The sequence below is a fragment of the Lithobates pipiens genome, unplaced genomic scaffold (assembly GCF_037356315.1).
Source record: "Lithobates pipiens isolate NorthernLeopardFrog02 unplaced genomic scaffold, aLitPip1_a1.2 Scaffold_16, whole genome shotgun sequence".
NCBI classification, from domain to species: domain Eukaryota; kingdom Metazoa; phylum Chordata; class Amphibia; order Anura; family Ranidae; genus Lithobates; species Lithobates pipiens.
In genome coordinates this window covers 560,704,459-560,722,477 of record NW_027507748.1, presented here as the reverse complement: position 1 = coordinate 560,722,477, position 18,019 = coordinate 560,704,459, and the positions used below count along the sequence as shown (strand labels likewise).

The 18,019-nt window shown below is 48.6% G+C and overlaps 1 protein-coding gene across 1 annotated transcript in view; it reads right to left on the bottom strand.

The window, feature by feature from the left end:
* Positions 1 to 18,019, bottom strand: part of GLI1 (GLI family zinc finger 1) — a 189,376-nt gene that overhangs the window by 16,014 nt on the left and 155,343 nt on the right. Inside the window, exons 3-4 of the mRNA XM_077483592.1 lie at positions 1,184 to 1,282; positions 211 to 406 (exon numbers count right to left, since the gene is read on the bottom strand). Of these exons, the coding sequence (XP_077339718.1) occupies positions 211 to 406; positions 1,184 to 1,282 (295 nt within the window). The remainder of the gene's footprint in view (positions 1 to 210; positions 407 to 1,183; positions 1,283 to 18,019) is intronic.

Here is an 18,019-nt window from a genome sequence, read left to right as displayed (position 1 = left end):
TCTCTCTGGGTTTGTAATTATTTTTATACATGTATATATATATCATATCAAAGGTTTAGAAATGGAAATGCCACAATAAACTGTCATCACTGTGGGATAAGCAATTAAAACTTCCCAGAATATTTTATTTTGAAAATCCAGCCATTGCCTTACCAAGGTCATTTACTTCTAACTATTTAACTATATTACAGCAAATGTTTCTATATATACCTTATAGTCCCGATTGACAAGTGGCCATAGGAACCATTGGCTGAGGAACATCTGGAGTTAATGAATGCTACCAGGGAATTAGGAGATGTTCGTATCATGGTCTGAAGATCGATACTGGCATCTGATAAAGGGGAAATAGACATGGCTCTCTTCTTGCTTAGCTTCACTGAACTTCGTGGAGTGGAAAAACGAGACCCTTATCAGAGAAAAACAGGTAATGGTCATTACATGATGTGAGTTTGCTGACACTACTTTATTACTATATTAAATATGATAAATATTGTACATTTCTTAGATAAGATCTCTCTTGGTCAACCTTGTGAATGTTTTGGCAGGCTCAGTTGGGAGACAAATTAGATATACAAACACATATCATTGTTTTTTTGTATGTATGTGCTCTTTTCTGGTAGCTCTAGGCTCCTGAGCTTAATTCCCATTGAGAACTGTCCACAGGGAGTGCATATGTCCTCCCTGTGTCTGCATGGGTTTGGTGTGGCTTGTATATGCTGTAGTATGGATATTAGCATGTGGTATTTTTATGGTAGACATAGTGACTGATTTTGGTTAAATGTACTCTATAAATTAGTACAATTAGTAAAATGCATGATATAAACACACTGGGGTTGATTTACTAAAGACAAAAAGACTGTGTACTTTGCAAGTGCAGTTGCTACAGAGCTTAGTAAATGAGGTAAAGATTCCCATGACAAAGAATACCCAATCATGTGTAATAAAAAAAAAAAACAGCATTTTTGCTTGAACATGATTGGATGATGGAAGTCAGCAGAGCTTCTGCACATTTACTAAGGTCTGGAGCAACTGCACTTTTCAAAGGGCACAGTCCGTTTGCCTTTAGTGAATTATCCCCTGTATCTAGGACATACTAGGACATGCATATTTGTAAAATTTGATGATGTGTCTATAAAAATTTGGCTTGTGTCCTCTTTGGTGAGAGCCATTTTTAAATGCTTACCATCTGCCCCAGCCATGTGCTCATTGGTTTGTGCCAGTCCAAAGCTATGGTGGCTAGTTATGAGGTTGTTCTGATGGCAATAGGGCATCTCGTTCATGCCTGCACATATAAAATAAATACAAAAATACTGCATTATCATGGTAAAATAGCACAATAATAATATCCATGCTCACTGTATGTAACAATGTCAGTGTATTTAGGCAAAAGGTAAAACACACAGAATGAGAAAAAAATGCTACAATTCTGGTAGTGTAATAAAGCATAGCAAAAATAGATCAGAAATGGGACTTAATGCCAAGTGTATTTACAAAATCATTTCATACTGACTGTTTTAATATTGATGCTGAGAAGTGGGAGTACCAAGACCTCATAATCTGCACCTAACATTCTCAAGGGTGGTGTCTGAAGTAAGAACCTAGGCTATTGCCCAACGCAAACAATCAGCTTGCGTCAAATCTGAAAGCAAAAAGACTAGATGATTTTCTTGCAGTGAATAATAGCTAAAATTTGAAGTACAAAAGTTTGGCATGGCAAAATTTTGTTCAGGCAATGGTTGGGGCATCTGGAAGAAATTTGTTTTCCTCCATATGGCAAAATTGGCAAACGTTTCCTCAAAGTATTTTCATGTACCTTCCTCCAGACCTAAAACTGCACAAGTTTGGTAAAGATTAGTGATGGCCGAACGGTTCGCCCGGCGGTCGTTTCGCGGCGAATTTCCGACTTTCGCCGTCCGCGGGTTCGAACGCCTTTTTCCGTCGTTCGCCCCGGCGGACTTACGTGTTTAATGTATACAAGAACTTTAACCTTTCGTGACACGTTTATCATGTGTTACAGGACAACCAATTGAGACATGACAGCTCATGGACACTTGGACATTCCCCCTAACCTATAAATACACCCGATCCGGTGGCCATTTTACATTCTTTCTTCTGTCACTGTAGGGAAAGGATCCTGTGTGGAGTAGGGACAGAGAAAACGCTAGCTATTTGGTACACAAAAGTTCTTTTCAGGACTGGTATAGGTGTTAGGTCAGCAGCCTGAGTTTCTTTTGTCAGTTTAGATAAAGGGACAGAGCGCTGTATGCTGCTATTTTAGGGACAGCTCAGCCAGATTAGTCTTTCTTCATCATCATCATCATCATCATCATTAGCTGTTACTATCAGGTCCACAAAAGAGCTGTTCCAGCTAATCGTTCCAGCCTACTCTTTTTTGCCAATTTGTATAGGGACAGGCAGGAAGCAGTGTGTCAGGCAGTGAGGATAATTTTAAAGACTTGCTGTTACTATTAGTTCCACAAAGGTTCTTTTCAGGACTGGTATCAGTGGTACGGTAATAGGCTTGTACACGTATAATATTCTTTCTTCCAAATATAGAAAGAATATTATACTTGACTGCTGCCCTTCTGCTGCAGTCTGCTAATCATTCACAACTCACTTGTTCCACAAAGCTCTTTATCAGGACTGGTAACTTGGTCTGTCTAGGGTGCTACGGTACATAGGCTTGGGTGCGGTACAGTCTGCTGTTCTGTAAGGACCGCTATCGGTCCACAATACATAGGGTTGCCGTGCACTACTGCTGACCGCTGCCCTATACTGCAGCAGTCCTTCATTGGTATAGGGACTGACGTACAGTCTGCTAATCACTAACACACAACCTGCTTGGTCCACAAAAGTTCTTATAAGGACTGGTAACTTGGTATAGGGTGCTACGGTACATAGGCCTGAGTGCGTTACAGTCTGCTGTTCTGTAAGGACCGCTATCGGTCCACAATACATAGGGTTGCCGTGCACTACTGCTGACCGCTGCCCTATACTGCAGCAGTCCTTCAGCGGTATAGGGACTGACGCACAGTCTGCTAAACACTAACACACAACCTGCTTGGTCCACAAAAGTTTTTATAAGGACTGGTAACTTGGTATAGGGTGCTACGGTACATAGGCCTGAGTGCAGTACAGTCTGCTGTTCTGTAAGGACCGCTATCGGTCCACAATACATAGGGTTGCCGTGCACTACTGCTGACCGCTGCCCTATACTGCAGCAGTCCTTCATTGGTATAGGGACTGACGTACAGTCTGCTAATCACTAACACACAACCTGCTTGGTCCACAAAAGTTCTTATAAGGACTGGTAACTTGGTATAGGGTGCTACGGTACATAGGCCTGAGTGCGTTACAGTCTGCTGTTCTGTAAGGACCGCTATCGGTCCACAATACATAGGGTTGACGTGCACCACTGCTGACCGCTGCCCTATACTGCAGCAGTCCTTCAGCGGTATAGGGACTGACGTACAGTCTGCTAAACACTAATACACAACCTGCTTGGTCCACAAAAGTTCTTATAAGGACTGGTAACTTGGTATAGGGTGCTACGGTACATAGGCTTGAGTGCGGTACAGTCTGCTGTTCTGTAAGGACCGCTATCGGTCCACAATAGATAGGGTTGACGTGCACCACTGCTGACCGCTGCCCTATACTGCAGCAGTCCTTCAGCGGTATAGGGACTGACGCACAGTCTGCTAAACACTAACACACAACCTGCTTGGTCCACAAAAGTTTTTATAAGGACTGGTAACTTGGTATAGGGTGCTACGGTACATAGGCCTGAGTGCGTTACAGTCTGCTGTTCTGTAAGGACCGCTATCGGTCCACAATACATAGGGTTGCCGTGCACTACTGCTGACCGCTGCCCTATACTGCAGCAGTCCTTCATTGGTATAGGGACTGACGTACAGTCTGCTAATCACTAACACACAACCTGCTTGGTCCACAAAAGTTCTTATAAGGACTGGTAACTTGGTATAGGGTGCTACGGTACATAGGCCTGAGTGCGTTACAGTCTGCTGTTCTGTAAGGACCGCTATCGGTCCACAATACATAGGGTTGACGTGCACCACTGCTGACCGCTGCCCTATACTGCAGCAGTCCTTCATTGGTATAGGGACTGACGTACAGTCTGCTAATCACTAACACACAACCTGCTTGTTCCACAAAAGTTCTTATAAGGACTGGTAACTTGGTATAGGGTGCTACGGTACATAGGCTTGAGTGCGGTACAGTCTGCTGTTCTGTAAGGACCGCTATCGGTCCACAATAGATAGGGTTGACGTGCACCACTGCTGACCGCTGCCCTATACTGCAGCAGTCCTTCAGCGGTATAGGGACTGACGTACAGTCTGCTAAACACTAATACACAACCTGCTTGGTCCACAAAAGTTCTTATAAGGACTGGTAACTTGGTATAGGGTGCTACGGTACATAGGCTTGAGTGCGGTACAGTCTGCTGTTCTGTAAGGACCGCTATCGGTCCACAATAGATAGGGTTGACGTGCACCACTGCTGACCGCTGCCCTATACTGCAGCAGTCCTTCAGCGGTATAGGGACTGACGTACAGTCTGCTAAACACTAATACACAACCTGCTTGGTCCACAAAAGTTCTTATAAGGACTGGTAACTTGGTATAGGGTGCTACGGTACATAGGCTTGAGTGCGGTACAGTCTGCTGTTCTGTAAGGACCGCTATCGGTCCACAATACATAGGGTTGCCGTGCACTACTGCTGACCGCTGCCCTATACTGCAGCAGTCCTTCATTGGTATAGGGACTGACGTACAGTCTGCTAATCACTAACACACAACCTGCTTGTTCCACAAAAGTTCTTATAAGGACTGGTAACTTGGTATAGGGTGCTACGGTACATAGGCTTGAGTGCGGTACAGTCTGCTGTTCTGTAAGGACCGCTATCGGTCCACAATAGATAGGGTTGACGTGCACCACTGCTGACCGCTGCCCTATACTGCAGCAGTCCTTCATTGGTATAGGGACTGACGTACAGTCTGCTAATCACTAACACACAACCTGCTTGGTCCACAAAAGTTCTTATAAGGACTGGTAACTTGGTATAGGGTGCTACGGTACATAGGCCTGAGTGCGTTACAGTCTGCTGTTCTGTAAGGACCGCTATCGGTCCACAATACATAGGGTTGACGTGCACCACTGCTGACCGCTGCCCTATACTGCAGCAGTCCTTCAGCGGTATAGGGACTGACGTACAGTCTGCTAAACACTAATACACAACCTGCTTGGTCCACAAAAGTTCTTATAAGGACTGGTAACTTGGTATAGGGTGCTACGGTACATAGGCTTGAGTGCGGTACAGTCTGCTGTTCTGTAAGGACCGCTATCGGTCCACAATAGATAGGGTTGACGTGCACCACTGCTGACCGCTGCCCTATACTGCAGCAGTCCTTCAGCGGTATAGGGACTGACGCACAGTCTGCTAAACACTAACACACAACCTGCTTGGTCCACAAAAGTTTTTATAAGGACTGGTAACTTGGTATAGGGTGCTACGGTACATAGGCCTGAGTGCGTTACAGTCTGCTGTTCTGTAAGGACCGCTATCGGTCCACAATACATAGGGTTGCCGTGCACTACTGCTGACCGCTGCCCTATACTGCAGCAGTCCTTCATTGGTATAGGGACTGACGTACAGTCTGCTAATCACTAACACACAACCTGCTTGGTCCACAAAAGTTCTTATAAGGACTGGTAACTTGGTATAGGGTGCTACGGTACATAGGCCTGAGTGCGTTACAGTCTGCTGTTCTGTAAGGACCGCTATCGGTCCACAATACATAGGGTTGACGTGCACCACTGCTGACCGCTGCCCTATACTGCAGCAGTCCTTCATTGGTATAGGGACTGACGTACAGTCTGCTAATCACTAACACACAACCTGCTTGTTCCACAAAAGTTCTTATAAGGACTGGTAACTTGGTATAGGGTGCTACGGTACATAGGCTTGAGTGCGGTACAGTCTGCTGTTCTGTAAGGACCGCTATCGGTCCACAATAGATAGGGTTGACGTGCACCACTGCTGACCGCTGCCCTATACTGCAGCAGTCCTTCAGCGGTATAGGGACTGACGTACAGTCTGCTAAACACTAATACACAACCTGCTTGGTCCACAAAAGTTCTTATAAGGACTGGTAACTTGGTATAGGGTGCTACGGTACATAGGCTTGAGTGCGGTACAGTCTGCTGTTCTGTAAGGACCGCTATCGGTCCACAATAGATAGGGTTGACGTGCACCACTGCTGACCGCTGCCCTATACTGCAGCAGTCCTTCAGCGGTATAGGGACTGACGTACAGTCTGCTAAACACTAATACACAACCTGCTTGGTCCACAAAAGTTCTTATAAGGACTGGTAACTTGGTATAGGGTGCTACGGTACATAGGCTTGAGTGCGGTACAGTCTGCTGTTCTGTAAGGACCGCTATCGGTCCACAATACATAGGGTTGCCGTGCACTACTGCTGACCGCTGCCCTATACTGCAGCAGTCCTTCATTGGTATAGGGACTGACGTACAGTCTGCTAATCACTAACACACAACCTGCTTGTTCCACAAAAGTTCTTATAAGGACTGGTAACTTGGTATAGGGTGCTACGGTACATAGGCTTGAGTGCGGTACAGTCTGCTGTTCTGTAAGGACCGCTATCGGTCCACAATAGATAGGGTTGACGTGCACCACTGCTGACCGCTGCCCTATACTGCAGCAGTCCTTCAGCGGTATAGGGACTGACGTACAGTCTGCTAAACACTAATACACAACCTGCTTGGTCCACAAAAGTTCTTATAAGGACTGGTAACTTGGTATAGGGTGCTACGGTACATAGGCTTGAGTGCGGTACAGTCTGCTGTTCTGTAAGGACCGCTATCGGTCCACAATAGATAGGGTTGACGTGCACCACTGCTGACCGCTGCCCTATACTGCAGCAGTCCTTCAGCGGTATAGGGACTGACGTACAGTCTGCTAAACACTAATACACAACCTGCTTGGTCCACAAAAGTTCTTATAAGGACTGGTAACTTGGTATAGGGTGCTACGGTACATAGGCTTGAGTGCGGTACAGTCTGCTGTTCTGTAAGGACCGCTATAGGTCCACAATAGATAGGGTTGACGTGCACCACTGCTGACCGCTCACCTATACTGCAGCAGTCCTTCAGCGGTATAGGGACTAAGAGTTTTGTCACAGGGTCATTTAAAAAATGACATGCAGAGGAAGAGGCAGGCCCTTCCGCAGGGGTGGTAGGGGTAGGGCAGGAGCAACAGGCTTGAGCCAAAGTGGGAAGTTGCAGAAGGTGCGTTCAATTACTTTAAAGGATGCACCAGACTTGGTTGAGTGGCTCGCTCAGCCTTACTCTTCTGCACCCTCCTCATCCTCTCGATCTGCACCCTCTTCTTCACTCTCTGCTATGTGCACCCCCAAAGACACTACCACCAACAACACGACCACCACCACCACCACCACATACCTTCCGCTTGAGTCACTGGAATTATTTTCCGATCCATATCAAGAGGACATTTCTGATGCGCAGCCACTCTTGGTATTGGATCAGGAAGAGGAGGTAGCAACAAGCGCTACTCAGCAGTCTGACGCCAGTACCCAGATCAGCCCAAGGAGGAGGTTGGTCCCCGGTGTTGCTGCCTACTCTACTTATAGCGGTGGGGAAGGTGACGTTGATGATGACGTGTCTAGTGATGTCACGTGGGTGCCCACAAGAGAGGAAGAGGAGGGGAGTTCAGAGGGAGATATGGACCAGCAGATAGGGAGGAGAAGCAGCAATGACTTACATTGCACAGCAGGGACAAAGCAGACTGCAAATGTATCAGGAGCGAGTCATCGACCATGTACGGTCACATCTGGCGCTCCCAGGACACCGGCACATGGCTCCGCAGTGTGGGCTTTTTTTAACGTGTCCGCTGCTGACAATAGCGTTGCCATCTGCAATCTTTGCAGTCAACGCGTTAGTCGCGGTAAGCCCAATACTCACCTAGGGACGACCGCCTTAAGAAGGCACATGAGCAGCCATCACCGAGCCCAGTGGGAGCAACGGAACACACAAAGCCACACTGCAGGCTCTCACCGTCCAGCCTCGTCTTCTACTTCTCCTTCTCCTCTCTCCTCACAATTGTCCTCCACTCCACCTTCCATCACGCCAAGCTCACATTTTTCTGCAAAAAGGCAGGCTTCCGTGGGCCTAATGTTTGAGCGTAAAAAAATGATGACGCCGGATAACCCTCTTGCCCAACGGTTGGCGGCTGGCTTGTCAGAACTCATAGCCCGCCAACTACTGCCATATAAACTGGTGGACTCGGAGGCCTTTCGCAAATTTGTGGCCATTGGAACACCACAATGGAAGGTCCCAGGAAGGAAGTATTTCTCAGAGAAGGGCATCCCAGAGCTATATGGCCATGTTCAGCGGCAAGTGAATGTATCTCTGGCACACAGTGTCGGTGCCAAGATACATCTGACCACAGACACGTGGTCTAGCAAACACGGGCAGGGAAGGTATATCAGTTTTACTGCCCACTGGGTGAACCTTCTGACGGCCGTCAAGCATGTAACCCGTGGCACCCGTGTAGATTTGGTTTTACCGCCACGGATTGCATGCAGGCCTGACTCTTCTTCTCCTCCTCCTACTCCATCCTCCTCCCTCTCCTCCTCAGCTGCCTCCTCCTTTTCCGCTGCTAGCGTCTCTTCCACTGCACCGCCCAAGCTCCCCAGAACCTATTCCACATGCCAGGTGAGACGTTGCCATGCCGTGCTGCGTCTGTTGTGCCTGGAAGCAAAGAGCCACACTGGCCCGGCACTCCTTTCAGCTTTGCGTTCACAGGCAGATGAGTGGCTAACACCGCTCAATTTGACAGTTGGTAAAGTGGTGTGTGACAACGGTGCCAATCTGCTTAGCGCATTGAAACAGGGCAAAATCACGCACGTGCCGTGCATGGCACACGTCTTAAACTTGGTCGTGCAGCGATTCCTTGTCAAATACCCTGGGGTCCAGGACATCTTGCGGCAGGCAAGGAAAATCTCGGCCCATTTCAGAAGATCTTACACGGCCATGGCTCGCCTTGCTGACATTCAGCGGCGACACCATCTGCCGGTCAGACGTCTTATTTGCGATTGCCCGACGCGATGGAACTCAACCTTCTATATGCTTGATAGGCTGCTCCAGCAGAAACGTGCAGTTAACGTCTACCTGTATGAACTCTGCGAAAGAAACGGTTCTGGGGAGCTGGGTTTTTTTTCACCGCGCCAGTGGCTGCTCATGCGCGACACATGCAGACTTCTGCGGCCATTTGAGGAGATCACCAAACTGGTCAGTCGCAGCCATGGCGCCATCAGTGACATGGTACCTTATGCCTTCTTTCTGGAGCGTGCATTGCGTCGTGTCATTGATCAGGCTGTGGAGGAGCAGGAGCGGGAAGATGAGGAAGTCGCAATGCTGGATGAATTCCCAGGGGGGGCTACTCTATCTGAGACAAGTCAACAACAGGAGTCTGATGAGGAGTCAGAGGAGGATGGTGCCGGGGCGGATGAGCAGGAGCAAGAAGAGCATGCTTTAAACCTTTCTGGGATCCCTGTTGTGCGAGGATGGGGAGAGGAGAATGAAGAGGACGACATTATCCTGGATGATGAGCAGGAGCCAGGCCACCACACCGCTTCCACTTTAGTGCAAATGGGGGCCTTCATGCTCCAGTGTTTTAATAGGGACCCCCGTATAAAAAGCATGAGGGTCAAGGACCAGTACTGGGTGGCAACGTACTTAGACCCCCGGTACAAACACAAAATGGCGGAAATGTTACCGCCGTCGCAGAGGGCTGTCAGAATGCAGCACTTCCAGGCCTTGCTTCGAGAAATGCTGCATTCTGCTTTTGCGTGCGCTGGCAGAGGAGCAATTCCCACTCCCAGAGAAGGATTTGCGGGTACCAATCCAACAGCGCCTGCAAGAAGAGGCCGGTTTGAAGATGTGTTGGTGACTTCGGATATGAGGTCATTCTTTCAGCCGACCCATCGACAGGTGTCATCCGGATCCAGCATCAGGGAACGCCTAGACCGTCAGGTGTCCGACTACATTGGGTTAACGGCCGATGTGGACGCTCTGAGGAGTGATGAACCCCTAGACTACTGGGTGGGCAGGCTTGACCTCTGGCCAGAGCTTGCCCAATTTGCAATCGAACTGTTGGCTTGCCCCTCATCCAGTGTCCTGTCCGAAAGGACGTTCAGCGCAGCAGGGGGGATTGTGACCGATAAGCGTACTCGCCTAGCTCACCACAGTGTTAACTACCTCACATTTCTAAAAATGAATGAGGCATGGATCTCGGAGGAATTCAACACATGTGATCAGTAGACCATGTATATGTCTATAAACAATTTTTGGAATCAAGCACACAGACCTTCTTAATTCATTTGGCTCACTTCCCTGACCCAAAAAAGCACACCGTACTATATGCCCCTACCCTCCTCTTTGAAGAGGTTGAGCGGTGTCATATTTCTACTGGGGCTGCTTATTATGAGGGGTTCCCACCATCCCTGTGCTGTGCTGACTTCCTCCTGGGTGTTCTTATTATGAGGGGCTCCCACCATCCCTGTGCTGTGCTGACTTCCTCCTGGGGGTTCTTATTATGAGGGGATCACACCATCCCTGTGCTGTGCTGACTTCCTCCTGGGGCTGCTTACGGTGCTGCTGTCAGCGCTGTATGTCACGGAGCTGCTGTCAGCGCTGTATGTCACGGAGCTGCTGTCAGCGCTGTATGTCACGGAGCTGCTGTCAGCGCTGTATGTCACGGAGCTGCTGTCAGCGCTGTATGTCACGGTGCTGCTGTCAGCGCTGTATGTCACGGAGCTGCTGTCAGCGCTGTATGTCACGGAGCTGCTGTCAGTGCTGTATGTCACGGAGCTGCTGTCAGCGCTGTATGTCACGGAGCTGCTGTCAGCGCTGTATGTCACGGAGCTGCTGTCAGCGCTGTATGTCACGGTGCTGCTGTCAGCGCTGTATGTCACGGAGCTGCTGTCAGCGCTGTATGTCACGGAGCTGCTGTCAGCGCTGTATGTCACGGAGCTGCTGTCAGCGCTGTATGTCACGGAGCTGCTGTCAGCGCTGTATGTCACGGAGCTGCTGTCAGCGCTGTATGTCACGGTGCTGCTGTCAGCGCTGTATGTCACGGAGCTGCTGTCAGCGCTGTATGTCACGGAGCTGCTGTCAGTGCTGTATGTCACGGAGCTGCTGTCAGCGCTGTATGTCACGGAGCTGCTGTCAGCGCTGTATGTCACGGAGCTGCTGTCAGCGCTGTATGTCACGGTGCTGCTGTCAGCGCTGTATGTCACGGAGCTGCTGTCAGCGCTGTATGTCACGGAGCTGCTGTCAGCGCTGTATGTCACGGAGCTGCTGTCAGCGCTGTATGTCACGGAGCTGCTGTCAGCGCTGTATGTCACGGAGCTGCTGTCAGCGCTGTATGTCACGGTGCTGATGTCAGTGCTCTGTATTACGGTGCTGCTGTCAGTGCTCTGTATCTCCTGCACCCTCTTGTTTGCCTACCCTGGTCCCTGACCTTCCCTCTCCTCCATTGCCTTCATTAGCTCCATAGTCCTGAATTGTCAGAACAATTTCCCAAATAAAAAAAAAATGCTTGTAGTTATCGATCCCAAATTCACCTCATACATGTATTATGCTATTGTCCAGGTGGTGGGACTACGTGCTACCCCCTAATAATTACCCCGTGGCCGCAAATTCGACCTAAAGGTTTGCGAAATTCGCCTCCCATTGAAGTCAATGGAGCCCGCGGCGAACGGTCGTTTTCGCGAACGTTTGTGTCCGTTCGCGTTTCGCGTTCGCGAAACGTCCCGTCGGAAGTTCGTCCATCACTAGTAAAGATGAACTTGATGGACACTAGTTGTTCCCAGATTTGATGATACTGTAACTTTGTAATACAAATGATTGCTGTTGCCAATGCAGACAGTTCCTCTTGCAGATATAATTATGTAAAATTCTAGATTCATGTTAAAATTTTAATCATATACATTTTCAAACCTTACTGAAACCTCTACCTATTTCCAGATATTGCTTCTAGTTTATTAGAAAGTTTTATTCTATTGATACTGTCAATTTTCACTGGAGTTTTTTTCCTACACATCAAACATTCGAAGTCTGCTTGTGACCTGCTTATGCCGCGTACACACGAACGGACTAAGTCCATTTGAAAGTCTGTTCATTTTGAACGTAATGACGTAAACGGGACTAAACAAGGAAGTTCAATAGCCAGTGGCCAATAGCTTCTCTTGTGTCGTATTTGGTCCGTCGGACCAGCACACAGACGAACGGTTTTCCCAATTTTAATCCGTCGGATAGATTTGAAACATGTTCTATTTCTATGTCCGTCGGATTTATTTTACGAAAAATGATCGGACTAGCCCACATGCGATTGGATTGTCCAATGGACTAATCCCTTTCAGACCTAGTCTGCTGGAAAGTCCGGTCGTGTGTACGTGGAATTAGTGTTATTTTTCCTTGGATGCTGTAGGTTCTACTGAGGTGTCTTTGGATTTCAAGTAGTTTAGATGCAGCCTTTCTTGTCAAGTGCTGCAGTTTGCATTAGAATGCATGAGGTTAGGCAGGACTTAAAAAAGAAGGGCTATGTTTGAAATGAAGGCTCTTCTATATGATCCCTTAGGCACATCAGAAAAGATGCCACTTTATAGCGTTGTGCGACATTTAGTGAACCATGTACAGAACATGGGGATGAGCATCCAGGGGAAATAAATGCTTCCTACAAACTAGTGTGCGGTAAAGAGAAATGTTAAAGGGGAAGTGTGGGAATGTTTAAAAAAAAAAAAAAAAAAAAATATATATATATGTAAGAAGGCCAGTGTGGTGGCCTGAATTTATGGGAGGAGCCCGGAGGGTATTTAACCAGCCCGCTCGCCTGTGGTCTTTGTCGGTTTCCGGTGCGCGGCACTACGTCACTAGGCCGACGGCTCGTGTTTCGTTTCCATTCGGACAAAACGTCTCTCTCGTGGTTTTCTTTCCCGTTCGTTTTGTACAACGTCGCCGGCTCTGTACAACGTCGCCAGCTCGACTGCCGCAGGTAAGGGTCTCGATTGACCTTCCTGTACTATTTTTAGTGTCGTTAAAACCTGAAATATCGAATCGTTCGTTATGATACCGGTTGTTATCACTCAATACGCTCCAATTTCGCAGCGCCCTTCATTTCACGGGCGTCATTTCGGTAGACATTGCTGGTAGGAAAAAATTGCACTGTTTTAGTACTTGTTATAGTCTCGTTACCGTGTTCCACAGTCAAAATCGTTGCCAGTCGTGTCTCACGGCACAACGACTCCTACCTCTGCCATGGCTGGCTCACGTAGGTCATTTCATCATTTCACTCATTTTGTTACGCACGGCGCTCCGATTCGAATCCAGTCGCATCCGCTAAATGCGCCGATTCATTCCGGTGTGCCCCTAACTGCTTGGCCACATTTCAGTACATGCTCCAGAGCTCGTTCGTGGCTAATCGATCGGGTCTCTGTCATGGGAATTCATTTCACTGTCACCTAGTACGTTCGAATCGAAACCAGTCGCAGTTCTCGAACGCACAGGTTCGATCGACGTGTCCCAGTTACGTTGGCCTCATTTCGGTACATGCTCCAGAGCTCGTTCGTGGCTAATCGATCGGGTCTCTGTCATGGGAATCATTTCACCGTCACCTAGTACGTTCGAGTCGAAACCAGTCACATTTCTCAGAAAATGCACAGGTTCGATCGACGTGTCCCAGTTACATTGGCCTCATTTCGGTACATGCTCCAGAGCTCGCTCGTGGCTAATCGATCGGGTCTCTGGCATGGGAATCATTTCACTGTCACCTAGTACGTTCGAGTCGAAACCAGTCGCATTTCTCAGGTAAACGCACAGGTTCGATCGACGTGTCCCAGTTGTGTTGGCCTCATTTCGGTACATGCTCCAGAGCCCGCTCGTTGCTAAGCGATCGGGTCTCTGTCATGGGATCATTTCACTGTCACATATCACGTTCCGATACGAATCCAGTCGCGTCTACGATGCACCAATTCGTCCCGGCGTGCCCCAGGTATTTTCGGCCTCATTTCTGTACATGCTCCGGAGTCCCGTTCGTTGTCAGTCGCAATTGCGGCACGACCGATTCGGGCCTCCGTCATGGCATACTTTTGTCACTCATTTCACTGTCACTTACCGCGCTCCGATTCGAATCTAGTCGCATCCGTGATGCACCGATTCGTTTCGGTGTGCCCCAGTTGGTTACGGCCTCATTTCAGTACATGCTCCAGAGTCAGGATTCATTGTTGGTTGCAGGTTTCGGTTCTCTGATTCATGACTCTGTCATGGGAAATCAATTTCACTGTCACGTAGGACGTCCGATACGAATCCAGTCGCATCTACGAGGCACCGATTCGTCCCGGCGCCCCAGGTATTTCAGCCACATTCCAGTACTTGCTTTACAGCATGCACGATTAACGGATAGTCGCAACAGCGGCACAACCGACTCATGCCTCTGTCATGGCAATCAAATAAATTTCACCGCCACGTACCGCGCTCCGTTTCGAATCCAGTTGCGTACATGCACCGATTCGTTACGGTGTGCCCCAGTGCTTTAGCCTCATTTCAGCGCATGCTCCAGAGTCCGGTTCATCGTCAGTCACAGTCACGGCATGACCGGCTTATGCCTCTGTCATAACAGGTTTTCATTATATGGACCGTAGTATACAGTGCCCCGTTTCGAGTCGGTCGCATCTGACATGCAAACACATCCCCAGGCACAGACTTCTGGCAATCGTTGCAAGCACGCATTCAAGCATAGACTTCTTGCAATCTTTGCATACACGCATCCAAGCATGGACGCACACAAGCGTAGACTTCTTGCGATCGTTGCAAACACGCATCCAAGCGTAGACTTCTAGCAATCGTTGCAAGCACGCATCCTAGCATAGACCTCTTGCAATCGTTGCTAGTACGCAGTCAAGCTTGGACGTCTTGCAGTTGGTGCGAGTACGCATACAAGCCTGGACTTCTCGCAAGCGTTGCAAGCTCGCATTCAAGTGTAGACTTCTGGCAACCGTTGCGAGCACGCATTCAAGCATGGACGTCGTACAGTCGTTGCAAGTTCGCATACAAGCGTAGACTTTTGCAATCGTTGCAAGCACGAATCCAAGCATAGACTTCTTGCAAATCATTGCAAGCACGCATCAAGCATAATCTTCGTGCAATCGTTGCGAGCACGCATTCAAGCATGGAAGTCTGGCAGTCGTCGCAAGCACGCATACAAGAATAGACTTCTTGCAATCATTGCAAACACGCATCCATGCGTAGACTTCTTGCAGTCATTGCAAGCATGCATCCAAGCGTAGATTTCTTGCAATCGTTGCAGGCACGCATCTAAACATAGACTTCTTGCAATCATTGCAAGCATACATTCAGGCATAGACCTCTGGCAAATCATTGCTAGCACGCATTCGAGCATAAGACCTCTTGCAATCATTGCGAGCAGATGTCCAGGCACAAACTTGTTGCAATCATTGCCAGCAGGCAGTTCCGGCTGGCTCAATAGATTGCTTTGGGAAAAACCTGGATACTTTCCTAAAGGTACATTGTAACGGGGTACTTATTTTTAAAGTTGATCCTGGGAAAATCCGATTGCCTCTCGGGGGATCAGGAAGGAATTTTTTCCCTGCTGTAGCAAATTGGGCCATGCTCTGCTGGGGTTTTTTGCCTTCCTCTGGATCAGCTGTGGGTGTAGGGTTGGGTGTGTCGGGTTGTGCGATGTTTATTTGTTTGATTTGTGGTTGGGACTGGATGGACTTCTGTCTTTTCCGACCTGGCTACCCATGTATCTTACCATAACTTCTTGCAATCGTTGCAGGCACGCATCCTGGCATAACTCCTTGAAATCATTGCAGGCACGCGTCCTGGCATTACTTCTTGCAATCATTGCACACACGCATCCTAGCATAACATCTTGCAATCGTGGCAAGCACGCATCCTGGTGTAACTCCTTGCAATCGTTGCAGGCACGCATCCTAGCATAACATCTTGCAATCGTTGCAAGCACGCATCTTGGCATAACATCTTGCAATCGTTGCAAGCACGCACCCAAACACATGTTCAAGCACAACTCCTGCAGTCTTCGCAAAGCACATGCGATAACACGAATTTCTCACAGTCACTATGAACACATTTCCAGTGACAAACTCCCACGCAATTGTCGCAAGCACACGTTTAAACACTACTTTTGCAATCGTGCCAAGGCTCGCGACTTAGCATAACGTCTTGCAATCATTCTTTTGCAAACACACATTCTCAGTGGCACACAAACTGGCTACACGTCGTTTTCAGCAGCACTTAGTTGGCCACTTATCTCCTGTGGCTTTTCTTGCAAGTCACTCACCGTTTCCTGTCTGTCGGTCTCTCCCTTAGGATAGTTGAGTTCAACTTCCATCCAGCACCTGGATCGTGTTGACACACGCAACTGGCTTCTTCCTGTAACACGCTCAGGCTATACCTAGCCAGCGTTCAGCATTTCTCATCCTTACAGGGCCCGGAGAGCCACCTGTCTTTATGGCTCATACAGCAAGATCCCCACTTCGAGGCATCCAGAGGCATCACCCATAGCCAACGGAAAACGCTCGCCCATCACAACTGCCATCTTTAGGGACATGAATTCCCTGGCCTAGCCAATTTATCGTTGGTAGCACTGGCAGCCAGGTTCTACACAGACACTACCTGACGAATGTTCAAATCTGCAATACGGGCCATTCCCCAGGATCGATCTTTATGTCACGCCTCCTAGTCCTCCTCTCACGGACACAGGACCCTTCTTAGATCCTTAATTTAGATGCCGTGGCAATAGCAGACCTGTCAATGTCGGAAGGTTCCTTACTGCATGGATTGATGTATCGGTGTTTAAACCGTCTACGATGCCCCTGTCGCCCCTGGTAGCGACAGATGCCACAGCCTACACAGGCTTCGCGGAAATTTTTGGCCACCACTGGTTTACAGGACCATGGCATCAGGGATACTCCTAAACCCCGGTTACCTGGACTTCCTCCCTCTTCAGACTATACCCGGTCATGACAGCCTCTCGTATCTGGGGTCATGTCAGGACAGGACAGGCTGTGGCTTTCACCACCGACAACTGGGCCGAGGCTCATCTTGTTATTGAAGCCAGGTCTGGACCGATCTCGGTTGTGTCCTTCCTGCGCAGACCGCTGCAGTTAGCCCGGTGGCACCAGGTTAATGTCCATTGTATGTTCATTCCAGGCCTTCAGCAATCCCGCAGGCCAAGTTCTGCATAGTCGTTACTTGGCTCGCTACCAACTTCATTTCATCCTCCTCCTTGCAGTGTCTAAAACCCAGCAATCTGACTCCAGGATGGACGTCCATTTCTATAGAGAAGCAGGGCTTGGTATCAAGTAACCGCACTTGACTACCTACTGTCACTCCTACCGGAACGCGTAGACTCTAGTTCCCTATTGCTTTCGTGCCAACACTTGTGTACCTGCCAGTTTCCCAAACACATGGGGTTCTTCTACACAGCCTACACCTCGTCCCCGGTCCATACCGTGGACACTCTTTAGTATTTGAGCACCCTTGGCAGCATGTTGGCGTGGGTCCCAAGGCACGTCATTGAAAGACTAAGCACTTGGGACCCTGCCTACCTCGCCCGGTACATTCCCAATCCTCGGGTGGAAATGGCACAAGCGTTCACCAAACTTGCTCAACTAATTATGCTAAAACTAATAAAACTGCACCCCTACCTGAATGTTTTGCCCCCTTATTTTGGTATACCGACCATCAGACCAGGGCACACTTCAGGTCCATTTCATGTGGTTAATCTTATGGTAGAGGCTACTTGTTCATATCCGTATCGGCCATAGGGCTTTGACCATAAGTAAGAAGGCCAGTGTGGTGGCCTGAATTTATGGGAGGAGCCCGGAGGGTATTTAACCAGCCCGCTTGCCTGTG